Source organism: Mustela erminea, chromosome 8 (assembly GCF_009829155.1).
Source record: "Mustela erminea isolate mMusErm1 chromosome 8, mMusErm1.Pri, whole genome shotgun sequence".
NCBI lineage: Eukaryota > Metazoa > Chordata > Mammalia > Carnivora > Mustelidae > Mustela > Mustela erminea.
Genome location: NC_045621.1, coordinates 97,195,893 through 97,220,146, shown reverse-complemented (window position 1 = coordinate 97,220,146; position 24,254 = coordinate 97,195,893). Strand labels below are relative to the sequence as shown.

At 40.2% G+C, this 24,254-nt stretch overlaps 1 protein-coding gene across 12 annotated transcripts in view; it reads right to left on the bottom strand.

Annotated features, from left to right (window-relative positions):
• Positions 1 to 24,254, bottom strand: part of NCKAP5 (NCK associated protein 5) — a 970,240-nt gene that overhangs the window by 186,846 nt on the left and 759,140 nt on the right. For all 12 annotated transcript variants that reach the window (XM_032354091.1, XM_032354099.1, XM_032354093.1 and 9 more), the window contains 3 exons: positions 21,739 to 21,807; positions 10,510 to 10,548; positions 1,958 to 2,077 (listed from right to left, as the gene is read on the bottom strand). In XM_032354091.1, the coding sequence (XP_032209982.1) occupies positions 1,958 to 2,077; positions 10,510 to 10,548; positions 21,739 to 21,807 (228 nt within the window). The remainder of the gene's footprint in view (positions 1 to 1,957; positions 2,078 to 10,509; positions 10,549 to 21,738; positions 21,808 to 24,254) is intronic.

Sequence of the window (24,254 nt, the reverse complement as noted above, 5' to 3'; positions counted from 1 at the left end):
ATTAACAGACCCTCTAAAAAGCCAGCAACTCCATCTTTCTGTGACTGTGAGCTGTAGATGGTAGAGGACAAGCAGCCCACTTTCTACCATTCTTTACAGAACTATTAACAGCCCATCTTTCAGAAATATTATTTAAATTAGAATGGCTCCTGGAAGAGAAGACTATTTGGGGAGGAATATAAAGTGTGTTGGCTGAAAATACCCAGTGAATAAACACTGAGTTCTATTGTTAGCGTACACACCACTTCCTGCCATTTGGATATGGATTTCAGAAATTTGTGACAGCCAATGAAAAAGTTTAAACATCTATGGCACATGTGTTTATTATGGAAATAAGCCATCATGGTTTATAAACAGGGACTACGGATCCTTAAACATTGTTCCAGAAAAGCCTGAAGTTAAACCAAGCAAAATGGAAAAAATTCATGAACATGCAACAGCTGTTGAAAGTAATTATAATATTGGATCTTGATATAAGAGAGCAAAAGAAATACAACTTTTTAACAGAGGCAAGACTCTCTCTGACAAACTCTCTCTTGTGGTTGGAACCAGGAAAGAGAATAGAAACAGACAATTTTTTTCTACATAATTTTTGAGTCCTAAATTATGATTTATGTTTTAACAGATAAAGCAGAGGGGAGGTTAATTTAGGAGATGAGAACTACTGTACAATTGAGAGATTTGCTTTATTTAAATTTGGAGGAAAAATTATACTTTTGATGTTGGGCTTTATCGGGCATCTTTCTTTCAATGAAATGAATGGCAATTTCTTGTTATTTCCCTGAGGAGTCAAGGAAAGGTGTTCATGCCAAAGTGCAGAGGGTAAATGAGCAGCCCTGGCCCAGCCATCAGGAACAGTGTTGTCCTGTAGAACCTCCAATGGCAATGGAAAAGTTCTGCATATGCATCAGCCAATATGGCGGCTGCCGTCTCTATGAGGCTTTTCAACACTTCCAATGTGGCTAGTTTGACATAGAAACATAATTTTCATTTAGTTTTCTATTTCCTCAGCACCATGCCTTTAGTGGCAGTGCTGGGGAGTAGAGGTTAGAGGATACCTCTGTCTCCTCTCTCTTGCTCAGGCAACCAGGCCCGGCAGCTGGGGTTTAGTTTTCATACGTTGTCACTGTGAAACCTTACTTACCCTTTGGTATATTAGCCTAAGAAGGGCTCTAAGCAAGGCTCTTGGGAGCTTATTTGAGCAAATATACACATTAACAGGATTAAAAAACCCCAGGACACAGCAAAGATCAGCCTCCCAGCTCCCTTTGCCAATTCATGTGTCTCCCTGAAGTCAGGTATATTCTCTGGTGTTTTGTTAGGGACATCATCCAAAATGATTCCAATAGCTTGACTTTCCACCACTTTGCATGTTATGAAGGAAAGTCAAGAAAAAGTTCAGTGAGAGCTTTTAGACAAGGAGAACCTGAAAAACACTGAGGCAGAATATAGGAGGAATTGTGTGTGAGGAGGAGGAATTCTGCATGAAGACAGATATGAAAGGGAAAATAAACCCAGCAGAATTTTTGATTAGAGAGAATGAAATAAAGAAATGTACTTGAATAAAGAACATAAAATACACTGAATAAAGAAAGAAATCACATAAAACCCGTCCTTGCTTATCATAGAATGCAAGATCACTAATACAAGACCCCAAAGTAATCAATTATTTCCCGACTCCATTCCACAGTTTCACTTAGTTTACTAGAGGACACCTCTGATGGTACCTTTTACCTGTTTATTATTTGTTGATATCTTTCTTTATCTAAACACAGCTTTCAAAAGTAAGATACATTTAAGAGAGGCTCAATTTTAATGACATCCCTTGAGAAGGGAAAGAATCTGGGTTCCAGTGTATGATGCCTTGCCTATGGAGATACTGGAAACTTTTGAACTAAAGTAACTTTTTGTCAATATCTTTTCAGAAGCAAGGATTGTTTTCCGCATAAGCACATACCTGGAGGAGCAGATCAGAAGTTGGTCTGATTCGCTGTTGGAACAGGATGCTTAACATTCGATTCTGTTGTTCCAAATCAAACACTCTTGTTTTCAACTTTACACATTCCTCCCTTAGATCCTACAACAAACACAGTGAAAGAAAAAAAAAATCTGTAACTGAAAGACACTTTTGCATATTATAACCATATTTCATCTGATATTTCAGACACATTAGTATAAAAATAGTATTTTTATCCTTCAAAGCCTCCAGGAATAAATCACATACAGTGTTTTCTTCCATAGCCCATTGTCTGACAGAATTATTATGTGCAGAGAAGACCAATTTAAAAAAAAAAAAAAAGGTACCTTAAAATCAGGAGTGCATTAATCTAGCATGCTATTTTTGAAGATGGTAAATGTTAGCGATATAAAGTCAATTTGAGTTTCCACCTATATTTTTTGCCTTTCCACTGTCTTCATAAAAGCAATCATAAAGCACAAACCACAAGGACAATAATGTTTTTGCAGTGAATAGAGATTTGATGAACTAAAGAAACTATCACTTTTGATAGAGCCTTTTGCTGTCATTTGTGGAAACAAGTTGAAATTTTCAACGCTGGGGCTAATAGAGCCAGTGATGCATTTAGAGAGAGAGAAGCAACTCTGAAATGAAAGCTTTAAAAGGCCACTTGAAACCTGCCTGTGCTCTGAACTGCTGGATTTCCATGTATTTGGGGTGGTTCATCTTGGTGCTGGGGAAGAAGCTGAGGAGCCATATCTGGGCATCCTTCTGGAACAGCTCTTTTGAACTGTTCAAAGACCACAGAGACCTCTTCCCTCCTCCTGTGGTATAGGGAAGCTATCCCACAGGAGATTTAGGATTCTTTGGGATCCACCAAGGAACTGCCTCCCAAACGAACTTGTGATCAAGATACTTGTAGTCCTTAAATGTCCGTACTACAAGTATTCTCTTTGGTGGAGGTTCAAGAAAGACCAAGAAGAATAATGCCCCCATTCAAAGCTCTTCAAAAGATGATCTTTTTCTACATGTCAAACCTGATTTTTCCCTGCTTCCAGAATTTTTAAAAATGCTTCTGCTCTGGGCACCTGGGTGGCTCGGTGGGTTAAGGCCTCTGCCTTCAGCTCAGGTCATGATCCCAGGGTCATGGGATTGAGCCCTGCATCGGGCTCTCTGCTTGGTGGGAGACTGCTTCCTCCTCTCTCTCTGCCTGCCTCTCTGCCTACTTGTAATCTCTGTCTGTCAAATAAATAAATAAAATCTTAAAAAAAAATGCTTCTGCTCTTGTCATATAAAGAACAATGGTCTGCTTGTTGTCCTTGAAGGCTCGGCCATTCCTGCCACCCTGTCCCCTCTCCTGCCATCACATTCCCTTCTGACCACTCCCCCCCCCCCAACCCCCACACACACTGCCTGCCGCCATTCTATCCAATCCAGTTTTGGCATTCTGGCTGACATTCATTTTAAAATCTGTCTCCTCCCTGACTTCTTCTTCTTCTTCTTCTTTTTTTTTTTTTTTGGTAAGATTTTATTTATTTGACAGATTACAAGTAGGCTGAAAGGCAGACAGAGAGAGATAGAAAGGGGGAAGCAGGCTCCCCACTGAGCAGAGAGCCTGAGGCAGGGCTCGATCCCAGGACCCTGGGATCAAGACCTGAGCCGAAGGCAGAGGCTTTAACCCACTGAGCCACCCAGGCACCCCTCCTCCCTGACATTTTTATTTTGAATCCTACAAAGACCATTCCTTTTTCTGAACTCCTGTAGGCCTTCAATGCCTCTTATAGGCCTTCAATGCCTCTTATAGGCCATTTAGCATGCACTCCTTTGTACTGATTTGATCTTTCATACTCTAAACTTACCTTGTCAAATAGATGGCAAAGGCAAGCATAAGAAGATACCCTAACAATCAACAGCACAAGCAGACTGCTCTAAGGCTCTTTTATTCCATCACTGGGCAATACACCACATATGGTAGGAACTTAAGAAACTGATTATTTTGTTAAGTAGGATGATGATGATGATGATGATGATGATGACAAATTCTATTCTCTAGTGATGGGTGACTGAGGCTCTAAGTTTCTTAGCACTTCCAGTGTGTGGATCTATATATTTTGATGTGGGGCAGCTTCAGGGCGTACTTAAGACTCTATAAGCAACACACAGAGTGAGGTAATAGCTCTGATCCCCAGCCCTAAACAAGAGGCACAGAGGTGAGTGGCCTGTCCATAACCTTGTATGAAGCTAGACAGATCCAGCTTTGGAGGCTTAACCAGAGCCTCATTATATCCAGCTTATACATCATTTATTCTACTTATGGAGGGCAAGGGAATAGGCCGTGGTGAGGGTCACTGTACGGCTTATACTCTCCTCACCTTTGTAGTTAAAGGGGTAGAGTTTAGGCAGAGTGTATTTCCAACTGATTGCTACGTGCAAATGCAGAACATAGAAGAGAAATGTCATGTTCAGAACAAGGGCCCTGACTCCAAGCTCTTGGGAGGGCAGAAGCCATCAAAGGCAGGGGCAGAAGTGTGCATGTGAACTGGAGCACATATACCATTTGGCAGAGGCCACTCTGGGGGCCTAGGCACTGTTTACATTAAAAGGCTAAAGCTCTTTCCTTTATTTAGAATTCAACCCCTGTCTGTGTCTCATTTATTCTACATTCTGTTTCTAGCACACATATAATTTCTCCCTGCCCCCAAATACTGTTTTCAGTACTGCTAATTAAGTAATTAATAAAACTTGACTGCGAAGTAAATAAATATTAATAGGACCGTTGGGTGGCAAGACGTAATCCTTCTCATTTGCAGGTGAAGAAACGGGAGCAGTAGCAGACAAGGGCGGGGTAACAGGGAGCAAGGAGACCTGGAAGGAACAGCACTGATGACTTTATGCAGCACAACTGAGATACCGTGAAAGAGTTCTTCAGATGGGTTTAAAAAAAAAAAATAAAAAAGAAGAAGAAAGAAAGAATGAAAAAAAAAATCAATATACTCTATAGAGATTTTTGTACAGGTACCCAAATTTCAACGGCCATTACTATTACTTAAGATGGTGAAAGTTCATTTAGCAGGAACACAACTGATTGGCCTTGAGAAATGTTCATCGCTGTGGGCTCATCGAGATCACCACGTGGGAGAGGAGGAATGTGACTTCGGTCTTACAATCACTGACCAACAGAACTGAGCTGCTTTGAGAAGCTGTAGACCTAAAAGAATCATTGTCTCTGTTGTTCTAACATTCTTGTCCTCTTTATTCAGGCTGCGGATGGTCAGTGATGCCGGACAGTTATCATCCCAAGAAATTGTATTCAAAATCACGCATGCGTGCCCATGTGCACAACACGTAAGTGGGTGGAAAGAGAGAGAGAGAGAGAGAAATAGCACTCTCTCTGACCACTATAATGAGTCTTCAACAGAGGGTGACAGCCAGCTCTCTGTGTCCTCTATGCTTACACCAGGAACCCGCTGACATAAAGTAGCATATGACACATGGAGGTTGTCCACTAGCATCATTATTGTGACCCTGACAATGACAGAGGTGAGACCTAGACTCTCCTTCCCAAATAAAATGTTAGAAACCAAAGAGTACTCTACTCAGATGCAATCATTGGCTCCCTGAGGAGGCTGGGTCCTCTGTTCTCTCTCACATCCTAGTATGTCCAGGCCCCAAGAAGAAGACCCCGTCCTGAAATAAGAGAGAGACCTGACTTTATCAGGGGAGAAATAAAGCCAACAGTTTGACCATATTTAACATCGTATGAGAAAGTACAGTGGGTTCAAGAAAGTAGCCAGACCTGTTCCTTAGAAACAGAGTATGGATTAAAGCTGAAGGTGAGGGCAAAATATGCTGAGCAACGTGATATACTGGTCTACAGGACCTTGGGCATCTGCATGATCTCAAACCACAGCTTCTCTGAGTATCCAGACACTGTAATCCTGGGAAGTTTCATCTGCACTTGGGCTAAAAAAAGATTCTGGATCTACTACTGGGTAGTACCTATAAATACAACTGCTTCAGTGTATTTAGAACTAAACCTCTCCCTGCTGAAGTCAGTTTAATAAAGTGTGGATTGCTTCGAAGCAGGACATACTGTGACATCATCAGAGTTTTAATGAAAATTATTTAAATCTGATTCTATCATGTAAAAAATGATATTATAGTGATAAAGCTCTTTCAGATGCAATGTGTATCATGGGAATACGCCAGATTGGGAGTTGGGGGTCTGGACTCTGGTCCTCATTACCCACATGACCTTGAGGACGTAACTTATCCCCGTTTTGCATCAGTTCCTTATCTATAAACTGAGCTACTGTACAAAACAGAATTTCAAGAGAATGGCACCATGAGATGGCTTTTCAAGGGCTACCTCATTCCTTCCCTGAAGCTTGATGGCCACAAGACCCACCACTTTCTCCTGGTAACATTGCTTCTCAGCGGCTGTCACTGATACAGCCCTTTCTTTGCCTAGGATGCTAAGACTGATGTAAAAAGAAAAGCCATCTCTCAGACTCACCGAAGGCCTCAATGTGAAATGTCTACAAGGCAAGGCAGGTAAGTAACATAAATGTGTGCCTGAATCAGTCCAGCCCTAATGAACGGGAAGTGGTTAGCCCTGTGGCAAGCTGACTACTGCAAGCCTTCATCCCAAATGCATTCCAATTAAAACAGTTTTAAGCTGGGTGATGGCTGAACAAGTTTATGAAATCATAGTAAGTTAAGCCTATTACCGAAGCTAGCTGACCATCTCAGGATTACATGCTCGCTAAAGCCCCCAGCAACTGTGAAATACCGGGGTCCAAGATCAGACGGATTCTGAGAAAGCTTGACTCTAGTCAGTTTAGATTCCACACATGTCAGATCCTGAATATTCTTGCTAGCCAGGACTGTCAATGGTTCCAGAAGTTTTAAGAAATCCACTGGCTCCCTTGCCCTTTTGTTCTATTTCCTGCGGTTGTATCTAATAATTGGATTTCAATCCATCTGTTGACTTCCAAAGCCTCATCTCTGCTGCCAAACTACAGTGGGGGAAAACAGTAAGTGATCCTAGGGGATTGTGGAGGCTGAATGTTGCAAGATTTGGAGGGCAGCAACCCTAGATTGAACATATAGGCTTTGCCACTTCTTGCCATCAGAGCTATGGGAACCCTGTTTCCTTAGTCCTATCTTACAGGGTTGCAATGAAAACAAAATGACTTCATGCATTTAAAGTGCTGGACATGGAGTCTGACTCCTTGTAAGGTACACAGCAAGTATAAACAGATCCTCTTCCGGGAACTGGATCTTACACACCACTGCCAGCTGAGTGGACATAGGTGGCCCGAATGCCCCTCCACAAGGGAAATGTGTAGAAGTCTGGAGTTCTTTCAGACACAAGCTAAAAAATGTACTCTGCTCCTGTCTGGTTGCTGCATGGCTAGATTTTATCATACAGAGCCTTATTCCATGTTGGGAAAAAAAGCGAAAAACCAAACCAAAACAAAAACACCATATAAATATTGGGTTATCCTAAAGAACATGCAAACAAAGCTTAAGTTGATATGCTGGAACATGACTAGAGGAAAAAGGGTTTTCTTCCAAGTTTGATGATAGTGGCAAAAGAAAAAAAAAGGCAGTAAAGAACCAGGACAGTTACATTTTCAGTGAGTGTAATTGACTTAATGAAGATAAAATATATTTCAGACAAAAATATGAGTTTGGCCTGAATTATTGATTTCACTTGCACTTGTAGCCTCGCACCTATGATTTGGAGTCATAAATGGAAGTGAGCTGGGTTTAATATTGTCACTTTAGCTTTATTGATCTAAAGGAGGGACAATCTGCTGTCTTAAGGGAATCCACAGGTTTCTGAGATAAATTGAATTACTTGACTAGGACAGTATATGTACATTTAACAGAAAGTGATAAGTTCATGGAAATAATTTTTTTTTTTTATCAGTATTGGGAAAAAGAAGTACACTCTGTTATTTCAAGATGCTTATCTGGGCCAGTTCATGATATGCCAGAAAAATGCTTTTTTGGTTGCTCTTGGAAGATTTGCTTTGTGTCATAACAAATGATATATTCTAAAACTGCATGGTTATGACTGTAATTTCACCTCAAAAAAATTTTTTTTGGTGGCTTGGATAAATCACTCAAAATTTCTTTTCTCACTCTGTGCCAGCTACGTCCCTCTTCAGATTTGTTTTGTCATCTGCATTTGGAGTACATTTTGTTTCCTGTATTATGCTCTTAATTAAAAAGAAATTTGAGTCTTCTTGTAGTGATTTTATGGTCCTTGTAAAAACTGGGAGCTACACGTTTCTGTAGAACATGATTCTTTTGGAATCTTTGAAAATCCTGACATCTCTTCCTGCCTCAGAGTGTCCCTGAGGTATGCTATCTCACACAGTAGCATGTCTTTCTGGGTCTTACTGCTTAACTGTACCAAGGTAGATTTATCTGTTTACTAGTTATTATTTGGATTTGTGTAGCTATTTTTTGTGGCTGACCTGAAGGGTCCCATTTTCCTTTATATTGTACCAGACAGCTTCCTTGTCTCTTTCCTGAGGCACCATTAAAAAAGATAGGCATGAGAAGTTTTCGACAGTTACACATAGAGCTGCATCAGTGCTTCCTTCATTCCTTAAGTTTATAATTAAATGAGCGTAGAGTTCCCCATAGGAGGAAAGCAAATGAAAATGTAAAACTTTTGAAAAAGGAAAAAAAAAAATTCAAATACACTCTGACAGAAATTGCAAGATGTCCATCAATATCTGTTTTTCCCCTTCTCCTCTAATACTATGAAAATCAATTTTCACTAGGCACCCACCCAGAATTAAGACTTCACTGTCAGTTTCCTTAGGTGTAGCTGTGTGACTAAGATCTGTTCAAGGAGATGTAAATGAGGAGGTAAGAAAGCTTTAGGAATTCTCTCTTAAAGGGCAGCTAGTGTGTGCCCCTTATCTTCTTCATTTACTTCAGGTTTTCCTCCTTCCTGATGGCTAGAATGTGGATGTGATGACGGAGCAAGAACAGCCATTCTGGACCATAAGGTAACCTTTGGAATGGAGGCTGCACCCCGTAGAATAACAAGATAGAAACCAGAGACACCTGGGAACCTATGGACTTTATGGAGCTGAGTCACCATAGCAACCCTATACTGCCTACCTGAAGATTTAGATATGAGAAAGAAATAGTATTTTAGTTTATTTAAGTTACTACCATTTTGGATCTCTGTTACTCATAATGGATCCTAATTTGACCTAAGAGGTATAGTCAAATCTCTCTATTTATGTGATATTGATGTAAACCTGAATCAGTTAAAATCATTTGAAACAGAAAATGTGATTCAACAAAAGTAGTTGAGGAGAAAATCTAGCAAAAATAATATCACAGTGCCTCTATAGTATAAATTAAAAATATTTATTTAAGTACCTTTAACAAGAAGTGGTCAACTCCTAATAAAATTATTCTTTATTAAAAAATCAAATGTCATAAATTACTTTGTTATCATTAGCCATGTACTCCAGAACATGCCACATGATCTAAGATTTTCTTTTATAGAAAAATTACCATCTCACAGAGGGGTAATTTAGAATGAATGAAATCTGAAAGAACTAGAATTTAGCCTCTGAGAAACATTATAGAAAGAAATGGGAAAGTTTCCATAAGACATACCAAAATGGCCAAATTTGGGCAATAACTTGCATCTGCCCACTCTGACCCAATAATGTGATCTTATATTGTCTGAAGGTGGAGGGACATGGCAAAGAAGAAGGCATAAAAAGCTCATGCTAAAAAATGATTTGTTTTTATCCTCAACTTTACTGGGGAATTACTGTATACATTTAAAGGGCGAAATGTAAGGTGCCTCGTTAGCACAGGAGGTAGCGCGTCAGTCTCATAGAGGGCAAAATGTGATGATATGATACATCTTCTGGGGTGAAATGGTTACCAAGATCAAGATAATTAACGCATTCACATCTCACATAGTTGTTTCTTTGTTGGTTTGGTGGGGAGAATGTTTAAGGTCTACTGTTAGCAACTTTCAAGTATACAATGCTGCCGCTTGTTCTGTATTTACCACAAACTGATTCCTGTAGGAACTGCTCTATGTGTTTCCTTTCATAGAATGACAACTGCAATTCTGGGAGGTGGGAATTGTTATCCTCACTTTACAGAAGAGGAAAAAAGACCCAGAGAAATGAGATAACTTTCCTAAACTCAAAGATCTTTTCCTGGATTATAGGCATCTGTTAATGCTGACCATAAAAGGTGATTCATTTTATAGGAAGTAGAGGAATCCACCAACTTATAGAATATTAGCATTTGCTACATAAACGGGTCCATGGGAATCTTTCATCTTCTGTTACTTTACCAAGAGTTTGAACTTTATGATTCTTTTGGTCACTGATGTTACTTTGTATGCCCATCTAAAATACACACAATTTCAACCTAAGTGAATAAACAGAGAAGTATTGCATCTATCAATCACAATTTCCTGGTTTGACAATACGAGTTCCAACCTATTCACATAAGTACCTTGAAAATAATAAGCCAGAATGACCTACCTTTTGAGTGAGCAGAGCTTGAACAACTTGGTTGGCTACCTGTAAAAAACAAAGAAAAGAGTTGCCATTTATAATAATGAGACTTTATACACATGGACTGTAATTTACCAATACGATTCCCACAGCTTATTCTACCTAATTAGCTCCTCATTTGCTTCTTTCCTCTCTCTGTAGAGGACCTGATTCTTTTCATAATAAGCCTATGCTTCTAGGTAATATTCTGCTTTTTTCCAAAGGTGACCTTGTTGCTAATTAAGATGGTTAGGTTGGGAAGATCATTCATACCCTGACTTCCACATTTCCATATTTGGAAAAATAATATCCTTTCATATGTAAAGTACTCCAAGAGGGCTAAAAAATGATACAGCGTAAAACACGATCCTAATTATCTGTACACAGTTCCTACACTTTGCTGATTTATAATGTCCTTTGCCTCTCCTTCCTATTCTTTTGCGGTGTGACTATTTTGGTCTTTAAAATGACTTGGAATAGAGACAGGTTTGAATGGTGGAGAATAAGAGCACCTCATTGTTTTCTAGATGCTCTGTTTACATCCTCAGTGTTTTCATTTATGTCATCCTCTTGTCGCTGCTACCTGTAGCAGTATCTGGTAGTTGTTTACTCTAATATTTATTTTTCTCTAATAAACTCTGGGGTTGTTTGTTTGTTTGTTTTGTTTTCTTTGGCTGGGTACATTCAAATACATGCCCCAGTCCTCCTTGTAGATTAGTGTCAATTTGTGACAAGTTCCTGGCCAATGAGTTATAAGTCAACCTTTTTTTCTTGATCTTATAGAAAGTCTTTAAGAAGAAGCCTCACTTTTTTCCCTTCTTTTCCTGTCTGGGATGTAAAAGTGATGGCTGGAACTTCAGCAGCCTCTTTGATAAAGAAAGTAACAAGTATTGTTGGATGGAGAAACAGGATGAACTCAGTCCCTCATGATGCAGGGAGTTTCACCGTCTATCTCTGAACTTCCACATAAGAGAGGGAAAAAAATAATTCACTGTTATTTTGAGCTTCTTCTAACACACAATCAAATAGAATTCTTACTAATATATTAACAAAATCCTAATTTTCTTCAGGTATCAGGCAGCTTGGGGCAGTAGGAGAAGGTAGGCCCCTCTCAGATGAAGGAGCTGAATCTTGATTAGTCTATTCCAAACTTGGTAATTCCATTCCCTTTCAGTGAGTAGTCTAGCACTGGGCAATGTGGCACCATTCCAGCTAAAAGCCACATATAAAACCAATGACATGTACCTGTTTTTTTGTAAAGTATTTGCAAAGGTCTGCCATTTTCTCCAGACAACCATTCATCACTTTTCTTTGTATTTGTGCTAAGATTTCTTTTTTCATCCGCGGGTTTCAAAAACACCATACAGGAAGTCCTTACTTTACTTCACTATAACTTTGAAACTATGCAATCCATACAGCTACTCTTGGCAAAATAAAGGTGGGTAGGTGAGTTAAGTGGTATTTTTCAAGCACGTACATGTACTGTACTCATTTAATATGATCACTGAAACTTACAGCATTGAAGACCAAGTCAGACTACATAAATGTCTTAGATACCAAGTTACTTCTGTTCATTCATTTCTTCCTTCATTCATTGAATATAAATCTGTAGAGTATTTGTAAAGCTAGATGACTGCAATATGTTCCTTGGTTTCAGAGAGAATATTACTGGCAAGCAGAACACAGCATGATAAGCACGAAATCATCTTGGTAATTCTCACATTCAACCAAAGCCTGAGGGACACGCTTTCATCTTTTTATCTTGATAACCAATTTAATTTTTTGGTGATACTAAACTATGTGTGCCTGTTCCCCTGTCTGGTATAGTGGAACAGATTAGGGTAAGAATGTTTGCATGGAGCTTGTTTTTTCACTCAAAATTGACAAAGTAGCACACCCTAAATGACAACTGGCTACCAGTAAGTCTTATTGAAAATTAAAACGCAGGCTTGTCATCAACTGTGGTTCATGTGGTTAGGAGGCATTCACAGCACAAGCAGTAAATGATTAAAATCAGATTACCTATAACTGATTAGTTGAATTGTAGACACAAGGATTTTTTTCCCCCTATCAGAATCCTTACCAACTTTACATTGTTGACATTAAGCAAAGGAGAGAGACCTTTCACTGAAACTAACTATAGTTTTGAAGAAAAACTTGGACAGTACCTGATATAGTTTTCTTGTTTGTTTATAGTCCAGCCCAAGTTAAAGAAACTTACCTAAGGGATCTCATAGACCAAAATAAACCATATTTCTCTTAACTGATGCCTTTTCTTTTCCCTTTATCAGTTGATTTATACATGATCATAACAAAAATAAATGTTATTCAGCCCCACAAATTGACCAATAGTGTCATCTTGAAAATCTTCTAAACATTCATTCTAATTCGTAAGCCACTGAAGATTTAAAGTCAAACTATAGGTCATCTATTTTACTCTTGGCAAATTAAGAAAAAAACATGCAACAACAGAAGAGTTCAACTATTCACACAGCTTGAATCAGGAACAATGTACCAAAATTAATTCATACCATAAATAATTTAATTCTTTTGGATCTCAAACTTTGGATTTGATTTACATTCTCATAAAACTGCCTAATATCAATATTTTCTTTTCTTCCCCCAACTGGTCCCTCACTTAAACCGGGCTGTGGAACAGTGGTCACATAAAATAGCTCTCCACATGATTTAACAGGAGACATAAATGAATATCCTAACTGTAATAGCCCACAGGAGAAAATACGTCCTATCTTTGCAATCTGAGTATGTTGCCCTATAGCTGATAGGCTCCATCTCTGACACAGTACCTTCTGGCATGTACTTTGGACAATGCTCTACCTAATAATTGAACAAAGATACACGAATGCATTATTTCTTTACCTCCTGACACGGGGTTATATTACCCAGAAGGACTTGCAGGTCCTCTGCAGAAGAGCAGGCCAGTTTGTACAAATGCTATCCTTGGTACTGTCTATAAGCTGGTTTCCTGGGTTTCTTCACTACTTTCACAGCTAAGCTTCCCTGAAGCATCAGTAGAACAGGTGTTTGGAGCTTGTGCCTGCAACCTCTAATAGGTTCACAAGATGACCCCTGGAACGGGCCCCTGCCCTCATCACAGAATTATGCCCTTAGCACTTGGGTTGCAAATAATCACACACCCGCAGGCCCAGCTAATGAGAATAAATAACTTCCAGTGTCACCTGACAGCTTTCCTCTCCAAAGAAAGGAAAAACAGCAGCTGGGCTGGGCCAGGGGGACTTGAGACAAGCGGAGCGAGCTGACAGTCCTGAAGCCTCTGGCTTGTTTTACAATCTGCCTTAGGTTCTCTTTGGAGACCTTCCTGCTTTGCCTCTGGTGGGATAGGGCTGCAGGGGAGCCAGAGATGCCAAGGAGAGGGCCCAGGTATGGCTCTTTTCCCTCAGACAAGCCAGCTCCTCTGACACCTGGCTCATCAAAAACCCACAAGAGTCTTTGTTCTCCATCAGAGGTCCTATCCCCAGCCCCAGCCCCAGCCCCAGCCCGCCCCCCTGCACTCCCTGGAAGTAGGTGGGCAGAGGGAGGAGAAGTCAGGGTTGAAGCATTGTCTTTTCTTTTTTTCTTTCTTTCTTTCCTTTTTTTTCTTTTTTTAATAGTACTTGAGGCTGAACGAGAAGCCACACCTCAGAGTTATTCTAAGAGAGCCAGTTCTCCCCCAATCCAGAGGAGAGCCACGGCTGGGTAGAAGGTGGTGGGGTGAGGAACTCTAAAGGCAGGAAGCTTTGACCAGGCTCCTCCTGCCTCACAGTCTTGCTTTTATCCATGTCTGTGCTATTTTATCATGTAAAACAATTGTCACATCAGCAAGCTCATTTAAAAACCTAATTGGACAAGGACGACTTTTGGAAAATGTGCTTTGGAGAAATTTTTAGTGCTTCCGAGTTTGGTTTATCACACTGAGGCAGCCGGGGACAAGTGGGAAGAGCACAGGGGCAGAATCACAAGAAGGACTTGGGTTCAAATGCAGCCCGTGTTGATGATACATTGATAGTTCTGGGGTAGGGGAGCAGCTTGACTTTACTCATTTGTGAAGTGGCTACCTTTTGGCTTGTGAAAAATGCATGAGATGATAGATATAACCCAGGAAACTTCTTGGGGAGTACCTGATATAAAGCACTTACTCCGGTATGCATGCATAGTAGGTCATGCATGAATTGAATGAATAGCATTTTGAAATAACTAGTTAAGAAAGAATGGTTTGAGACTATATTTTATTTGTATAAGGATGAAGTGTGTGTGTGTGTGTGTGTGATACGCATGTGTAAGTATAAATCACTAAGCCCTTATATTATTTATTTGCTCTGTAAAATATTGGGAATGGGAGAAACTCATTGAAATACGTATGTGGGGTCATAGGGAAAATTAATTGGGAAATTAATTTGGGGCTGACAATCTCCATTCATTTAGTCATTCAACAAATACACATTAAATGCATAGTATGGGCCACAGATTGTGCTGGATCTTAGAGAAATATGCTGAATAGGACACAGGTGCTGCCTCATGGTGGTCAGAATCTAGAGCAGATACAAGAAGTCCATCATCTGTTGATTTTGTGGTCCATTCAAGCAATGGACATTCGAAGCGTGTGAGAACAGCCACCAAGATCATCTCCTATCTCCATGGATCAAGATGTTGCTCTTCAAGATTACTTAGGACTCAGGTGAAGACATGCACTGAGAATGTCTGATGATTCCACAATCCAGTCTTGGCATATAGCATAGGAATTGGAGAAGAAGATCAGAACTGTTCTTAACAACATGCCTTTTGCCTTTATTTAGCCTTGGTTTAAAAGAAATTCTGATTTTGTGTTTTGTTTTTGATTTTTCCTTTCTTCTGAACTACGTCCATTTCCTGCCTGGATACTCTTAAGTAGAGAGCACAGAGAAGTCAGAGAAGAACTCAGATCTGGCATCCTCATGGACTATTGGGAACTCTGACTCTACTCTGGTGGTTTGAAGGTGGGGGCAGGTGCTCCAAATTCTGCATGCAAAAAACTGCTGGGGAAGCCTGGTAAATTGCCAATTTCCTCACTCTTCATTCTGCTGGAGAATAGCTGAGTGAAGTTTGAGAATATGAATTTCTGTTTTCTTTTCTGTGTTGATTTTATGTTATTTTATTTCTTTTACAAGTTTTTATTTAAATTCCAGTTAGTTATTATACAGCGTAATATTAGTTCCAGGTGTAGAACTTAGTGATTCATCACTTATATACAGCACCTGGTGATCATCACAACTGGTGTCTTTCTTAACACCCATAACCCATCTGGCCCATTCCCCCCCACTGTCCCATCCACCTCTCTTCCAGTAACCCTCAGTTTGTTCTCTATATAAGGGTTTGTTTTCTGGTTTGCCTCCCTTTTTCCCTCTGTGTTCATGTTTTTTGTTTCTTAAATTACACATATGAGTGAAATCATATGGTATCTCTTTCTAATTTATTTCACTTAGCATAATACACTCTAACCTCATCCGAGTCATTGAAAATGGCAAGATCTCACTCTTTTTGATGGCTGAGTAATATTCATTGCATATACATACGACATCTTCTTTATCCAGTCATCAGTCCCTGGACATTTGGGCTTTTTCCACAATTTGGTTATTATTGATAATGCTGCCAACTTTGGGGTGCATATACCCTTTTGAGTCAGTAATTTGTATCCTTTTGGTAAATACCTAGTAGTGTAATTGCTAGGTCATAGGGTAGTTCTATAGTTCTATTTTTAACTTTGTGAGGAACCTCCAAACTGCTTTCCAGAGTGGCTGCACCACTTTGCATTCCCACTGATAGTGTAAGAGGGTTCCTCTTTCTCTGCGTCCTTGCCAACATGTGTTGTTTACTGTATTGTTAATTTTAGCCATTTTGATAGGTATGAGGTGATACTTCATTGTAGTTTTGATTTGCATTTCCCTGATGATGAGTGATGTTGAGCATCTTTTCATGTTCTATTAGCCATCTGAATGTCTTCTTTGAAAATATGTCTATTCATATCTTGTGCCCATTTTAACTGGATTATTTATTTTTAGGGTGTTGACTTGTATAAATTCTTTATATATGTTGTATACTAACCCTTCATCAGATATGTCATTTGCAAATAACTTCTCTCATTCCAAAGGTTGCCTTTTAGTCTTCTTGACTGTTTTCTTCACTGTGCAGAAGATTTTTATCTCAATGAAGTCACAATAGTTTATTTTTACTTTTATTTCCCTTGCCTCAGGAGAAGTACCTAGTAAGAAGTTGCCATAGCCAATGTCAAAGAGGTTATTGTTTGTGTTCTCTGGGATTTTGATAGTTTCCCGTCTCACATTTAGGTCTTTCATCCATTTTGAATTTATGTTTTTGTATTTTTACTTTTATTTCCCTTGCCTCAGGAGAAGTACCTAGTAAGAAGTTGCCATAGCCAATGTCAAAGAGGTTATTGTTTGTGTTCTCTGGGATTTTGATAGTTTCCCGTCTCACATTTAGGTCTTTCATCCATTTTGAATTTATGTTTTTGTATGGTGTAAAGAAGTGGTCCAGTTTCATTCTTCCACATGTTGCTGTCCAGTTTTCCCCAACACCCTTTGTTGAAGACACTGTCATTTTCCCTTCATATAGTCTTTCCTGCTTTGTCTAAGATTAGCTGACCATAGAGTTGAGGGTCCATTTCTGGGTTTATTCTGTTCCATTGATATGTGTTTGTTTTGTACCAGTACCGTACTGTCTTGATGACTCCAGCTTTGCAATATAGCTTGAAGTCCGGATCTGTGATGCCTCCAGCTTTGCTTTACTTCTTCAAGATTGCTTTGACTATTCAGAGCCTTTGTGGTTCAAGAATCTGCATTTTTGCAACAACTGCACATCTTTCTGATGCAGAAGGGGCCCAAAAACACACTTTGGGAAACGCTGGGACAGCATTTACTTTTTTTGTTTGCTCAGATACTGTTGAGGAATCGGAAATAACCCAAAATTTCCACATAGGTCTGTTGCTCTTCTATCATCATATCCAAGTTTGGTGGAGCTTTTATACTCTTAATGGCTCTTTCTGAAAATGTGCTCTGAAGCAAGCATTCAGAGGATCAAGTGCAATCATTCTTAATCTTGGCTGAATATATAACTCCCTGGAGTCTTTAAGATTCCCAACACTCAGGCTCCACTTTAGACAGGCCAGAACTGGATCATAATCTCTGAGACATGGCCCAGCAGGCAGTATTCTTTTCTTTTGCGGGGGACAGGGGGTGAAAATGGTGGTTTTATTAAAGCACATGGATAGGACTCAAGGGCAGAAAGAGTGGCTACATGTGGATTGTGAGGGGTGGCTAATTATATACTATGGTGTTGGGAAAGGTAAGGAAAAGGGAGGCTTTCAAAAGAACTTTCATATGCTAAAGAGGACTTAGGGGAGACTAGAGGCCCTGCCATTGTCAAGTTAAGGTTGTTTTTCCCCCTCTGGCAAGGCTTTAACATTAAGATGGTTGGGAGGGGGGAGGTTGCAGGGTGCTTGGTCTTTGTCTTCAGCTAGACTTCTGCTCCCTCATCATCTTCCCACTGAACAATTCTGACACTTAAATCTTTAAGTTTGTTGAAGGTTGAAGGTCTCACCTTCTGTAAGTATTTCTGCTGAACAGGGGTGTAGAGATGTCCCTACTTATGGGTCAATATTGATCAGCTGGGGACCATATAGGGAAGTTATGAAAGGAGAGGCAGCTGAAACCAACATGGACAACATATATGACCCTCCCTTAGTAGAAAGGATCACCTGTCAGCTGCAAGTTACGGCGTGAAGGAGTCTTGACACTAGGCAGGGAGGAACCAGCCGGTAGTATTCTTAAACCTTCCCAGGTAAGTCCGATGTTCAGGGAAGGATGAGAACTACTCGGACTTTACCTGCTCCAACCCCTGTGGCTGAAGATGCCCTTTCAGTTCTGCCCCTTTCCCTGCCAATTCACTCACTACCTCTCCTGCCCTTTATTGACCATCTCGTATGTTCTCAAAGACCCCAGGGCAGTTCACTTCCTATGTGTGTTTCCCTCCTTTTGTTCTTCTGTGACTGACCCTCCCTCTCACTTCTTCCAGGCTAGGAGCCCCATGACTTCCCAAGCCTGGGTGACCCTGATGCCTGACAAATATTTGTAGGATACAACTGGATCCATCTAAATGTAAGGCCACATCGTGAGATCTTACTTTCCTTTGTTCTTTTTTTTTTTTTTTTAAGATTTTATTTATTTATTTGATAGACAGAGATCACAAGTAGGCAGGAAGGTAGACAGAGAGAGAGAGGAGGAAGCAGGCTCCCTACTGAGCAGAGATCATGACTCCAGCAGAAGGCAGAGGCATTAACCCACTGAGCCACCCAGGCACCCCTACTTCCTTTGTTTTTCCATGTGTCATTATAATTCTCTCCATGGGAATTAGTTGGTTCTAAAGGAACCCTGGCCAAGGCATTAGTGAGAACAAACAGCAATTCAGTGCTTGCTAGCAAACTGTGTGTCTAACAGCTAGAGGAAGAAACTAGACTCAAGCATTCAAACCTCCAAACCCCTTAAGAAATCAAGACTGGTCCTTGGTGTTGTCTTTGTATTGCAAGGCAAGGAGAGGAGGAGCTAGGTAGAGGGGACATAAAGTGGTGAAGTGTGTGTGTGTGTGTGTGTGTACACTAGTGTGTACACGTGTGTGCCAGTAAGCCCCTGTGTCTGTGATGTGGCTCTGTTTCCTTCTGAATGAACATACCCTTTTTTTTTTTTAGAACATACAGAAGGGATTTCCTACTCCCAAGTCTTTTCCCCAAATTCTCAACATGTTCTTCATTTCCCAGAAAATAACAATCAGTGCAAAAGGGATTGAAGAACATTTTAATTTTAGATTATATCCACTTGTGTATGTTTAATGAAACCCACTATAGCAAGGAAATAACTTACATGAGCCCTTACCTTGTTAGTTTGTCTAATTAGTCTAAAAAGTCTTGAAAAGAATTTCCAGTTGGCATTATTACTCCACTCAAATACCCCTTTGAGAGTGCTCTCTTATAATGCATAGAAATGATTGTCTACCCTCACGCAATTAGTTACAAAACAACTGGCATGTGTAATCAGGGGCCAGTATCATGAATGCAAAACATTTGTACCGTTCAGAGGTAGTTCTAAGTTGCAAATCACCTCTTTGGCAGCAGTTAATTTTTGCAATTAAGATCAGAGAGACTCTCTCTCTGAAAATTCTGTCTTCAGTCGAAACTCTATGTGAAATTATTCTGTGGATGCAAAATTATGTTTGACCCAACACACTCTGATGAAACCTTCCGAATGCAGGCGTAGGGAGGGAGCATATGGAAAACGAGACTAGCAGTTTCCACAAAGAAAGGCTGTGAGCTTTTTGACTGATGAGGAGGGATGACCTGTGGGAGAATTGTGACAAAGAAGAGCTTCCTGTGGTGTGACCCACATAAATTTAACTTCTGAATACAGATTCAACCTCATTAGAATTTCCGCACATGACGCTAAAGTGAAACTTTGCTGATCAATACATATGACCCAAGGGCAATATTTGTTCCTTTCAATATCCTTGGATCTATTTGGTCTTTCTTGCCCTAAACTTTGATTGGACCAAGAGCCTGGGGGATGGGATTGAGAAGCGCTGAACTGGCCTCACTAGACTGAGTCATCGTTCCCCTCTTATGTCAACTTACTTCAGCTATTCTTTTGACTTTGGGCATTGCAAAGATTTTTCTTAGTCTTTTTAAGTCCTGAGAGGGCAGAGCACTGCAAATACCACTTTGCTTGACTAACTGATATATGGCTAGAAATATTAAACAGGTTAAGTAACTTTCTGGAAACATGCTGAGTGTTCTTCAACTACCCGAGTTTAACGGTAAGGCAAAGTGGTCCATAGTACAAGGACAGTGGCTCTCAAACTGTCACCTGGAGAGCCCACAAACACACAGACCCTCATGCCCACTCTCAGAGTCCCTTCTGTGGGATGTCTAGGGTAGGACCTCAGAACGTGCATTTCCAACAACTTCCCAGGTGAGGCTGATGCTGTCGGCTCAGGGGTCACATTTTCAGAATTCCTGGTGTAAGAAACTCCTGGTCACAGCTGCAGCTCTGGGGAGAGACACCGCTTCCCTTTTGGAAGGAGGGGAGAGGTATATGGTGGCAGTGACGATGTCATAAGGGGGATTTGAAGCTGTGTTCTTCATAGTGTAATCCATCGCCTTCTGGGACAGTGCAGGGGAGGGGAGGAAAGATCAAGAGTTTTCTGGAAAAGGTTTTCTTAATTGTTAGTGAGGAGAAAAAGACTGAAGATCTATATACTAGATTCCCCTGGTAAGGTAACAGAACATGATAAAATGTAGTTGTGCTTATTTTCTGAAAACCTGGGTCAGCTATTTCAAAACAACTCCTAAGATAACTAGATAGATATGTGCAAGTTTTAGGGTTTTGGGATAGAAAGTCATCCGATTAAAGTGGTAACTCTAATCACCAACAAAACCCCAGATGAGAGCTCAGCAGTGAGGCGAATGGCCAGTCCTTCCTGGGTGTTACTGCGCACTGAGACTGACGGTAGGATTCCTCACAGAGCGTGAGAGGAATGGCTGAGGAGATCGAGGGCCCCGCACACACTTCAATTTTCCCCTCACCTCCCAGGAGCTCAGAAACGCCCACCATCTTCACCTTCATCTCTTCATTATCATCAAATAATATTTCTTGAGTTTACTCACGCGTGTGGCTCTGTCTTTTCCCATTCTGCTCACATTTTCTTCCTCATTTCCCTTTCTCTTCTTGGCTTGTTCTCAATCTACTGATTTTTTTTCTTCCCCTCTGACTGCCAACTGTGAACATCATCCCCACCCACTCTATCAAGGATTTGCTTTTTCAGAAACGGGATCCAACTGGAGATGCAGCGTGCCTTGACATGGCTTTTCTCGTTCACAGGCTGGGGCTCACACTTACTGGACAGAAGGAATTTATCATACAGTGAAGCATGCCCCAACTGTGCCCCAAGAATATTAAGTAATAGCCAAAAGAAATTTCCAGATGCCTGTACAATAAAATAGGGAGAGGAGGGAATAGGAAGAGGAAGGGGGAGAGAGACTGACCTTCCTTCTCAATGTCCACGTACATGTTTGCAACCTTCCTTTGGAGGACAAAAAGCTTGCTTCCTAAATTCCTAAAAGGTCCAGCATTTTGTGAAGAACCATTCTAGTCTGCTTACCTCGTCAAGACATCGCTCATACTGTTCCCTTTGATTTTCATTTTCCAAAGCCAATGCTGAATTCTCTGCCTGCAGTGAGAAACAAAAATAATACAGATAAATCAATGAAACGTTGTGTTAGGTGACAACTTATTCAATACAGTTACTAAATATATCTCCTCAGGATCCAAAACAATCTTTGAGAAGAATCTTTGACAACTTTGCTCTAAGTGCTATTATAAATATCTCAGGGATGACTTCTGTCTTATCAGCTTGTTCACAAAAGTGTATTACCATTTAGAGAAATGCAAGACTTGATATTCTGAACAGGTAGCAAATCAAATCATGGCCTGATGTGAGAGTGTTCTGTAAAAAGATTACCATGTTTATTTCATTCTATGAAAATGTAAATGTAAGAAATGCCTCAATCCACTTCATTAAGACCTGCTACAGTTTCGCAACCCAATATTTGTTCAGGCCACAGAAAAGAATCTCAGGTAAATTCATGAGAGCATAGTTCCAAATGCAAACCAAGCATGTTGTTTTCCTTGTTAATCAATGGCTATTAAGCATAAGAATATAACGAGAAATTTAAGAATCGAACTACACTTGAGTATCCACTCCCCCTTTATAAAAACTACAGCTTTCCTGCTCCTCAGAGCCAGGTAGCTATCTGAATTGCAAATAGGTTATTAGAGGAGACTAGGTTGATTATGGTAACCTGGTTACCAGTGGAACAATAAGGAGGAAAACACACTGGTATAAGCATATTAGGTTTTAGAAGGAGCATGAAATGGTGACATGGGAACTGTCCTCCCCATGGGTGACCTGCGACCCCTTCAGCTAGTACTGGCCTCCTCTGAGTCTTGAGCTGGGCAAGTTAACCCTTCCCAAAGCAGCAGTGAGCACGCCCCTCTTTTCTCCTTATAGTTTCTTCCTATTTAAGGAAATACAAAACAAAACACCAAAAACTTCCTATTTGGAAATAATTTCAAACTTGCAGATGATTTGAAAGAGTAGTATGAAGAACTCCCACATTCCCTTTCCTCCGATTCACCAGGTGTTAACATTTTGCCACACTTGAGAGATCACTCGATCATTCTCTCTTTCTTTCATCGTTTCCCCCTGCAACTTGAAAGGGAACTGCAGACACGATCCCTTTATCCCTAAATTCTTCTGTGTATATTTCCTAATAACAAAAGCACTGTTTTACACAACCACGGTATCGTTGTCAAGTTCAGGAAATATTAATTGATACAACACTACAGTCTGATCTTCAGTACCTATTCCAATTCATCCATTGTCCCAATAGTGTCATCACAGCGATTTTTTTTTCAGTCCTGAAATCCATCCAGAGTCAGGCACATACTCCATCTATTTGTCCTTCGTATAGGCTGCTGGAACGTTCCAGAACAGTCCTTCATCTTTCATGCTATTAATTTCTTTCTCTGTTTTCATTTCTTTGTTTCCTTCCTTCCTTCCTTTCTCTTACGCTCCTTCTCCTCCTCCTTTTTCTTTCTTGGAAGAGTAAAGGCCAATTATTTTGTGGAATGCCCCTTACTTAGGGTTTGTTTCAAGTTTCCTTCTGCACACTTGGCAGGAGTAGCACATGACGGATGTTGGGTCCTTCTCAGTGCATCCTATAAGAATCATACCATGTCCACGTATCCATTACCGGACGTGTTAGCTTGTCCAGTGTGGTTAAGGTTACATGGTTAAGGTGGGGTCTGACAAATCTCTCCACTCCAAAGCTACTTTCCTTTTGTACCTAATAAATTGTGCAGAGATGTTTTTAGACTATGAAAATATCATATTTCTCATCCAACTTGCATCAGTTTATCTTAGCAGCCACTGATGAATCTTACCTGAATCAATGATTCCTACAGTTGCACATGGTGACTTCTCACTCCATTTATTCCACATACATTTATGAATTTACATTCTATCATAAGAAAATGCTTTTCCTGTTTATTACTTATCAGTATGAATCCACGGATTCTTATATTATTGAAAGGATTCTAAGTCATTACCATATGTATTATGATGCTCAAGTTATCCCAGCTTTGGAAAGGTGAATGTCTATAACCTGTGTCCTTTTGACTGTTTTCACCACCTTGAAAAGACCTTTTTTTTAGGCTCAGGGAAATGTTCCAAGCCCACTTTTCTTTCTCTTTATGCCATTCCTAAAATCAGCCATTTCTCAAAGGAATTCTGCTTGCTTTTAGTTGGGGAATGATAATTGGAAAAAAAAAAAAAAAGATCTGGTTATTAGTGCATGCCAGTGAGAAGTCATTTCTTCCAGTCCCTTTCAGTCAAAGGGTCTCTTTCTCTTCTCACTATACCTATACGCACGCACACACACACACACACACACACTCTCTCTCTCTCTCTCTCTCTCCAGCCCCTACAGAACTCCTCTGCCTCCCTCATTTCATATTTGTCTTCCTCTTCCACTGAAAGAACACAGGTAGCCATACATTCACTCACTTACTCAACCCCACAGTGCATGCAAGATTGCTACTGTATGGGAAACAGTA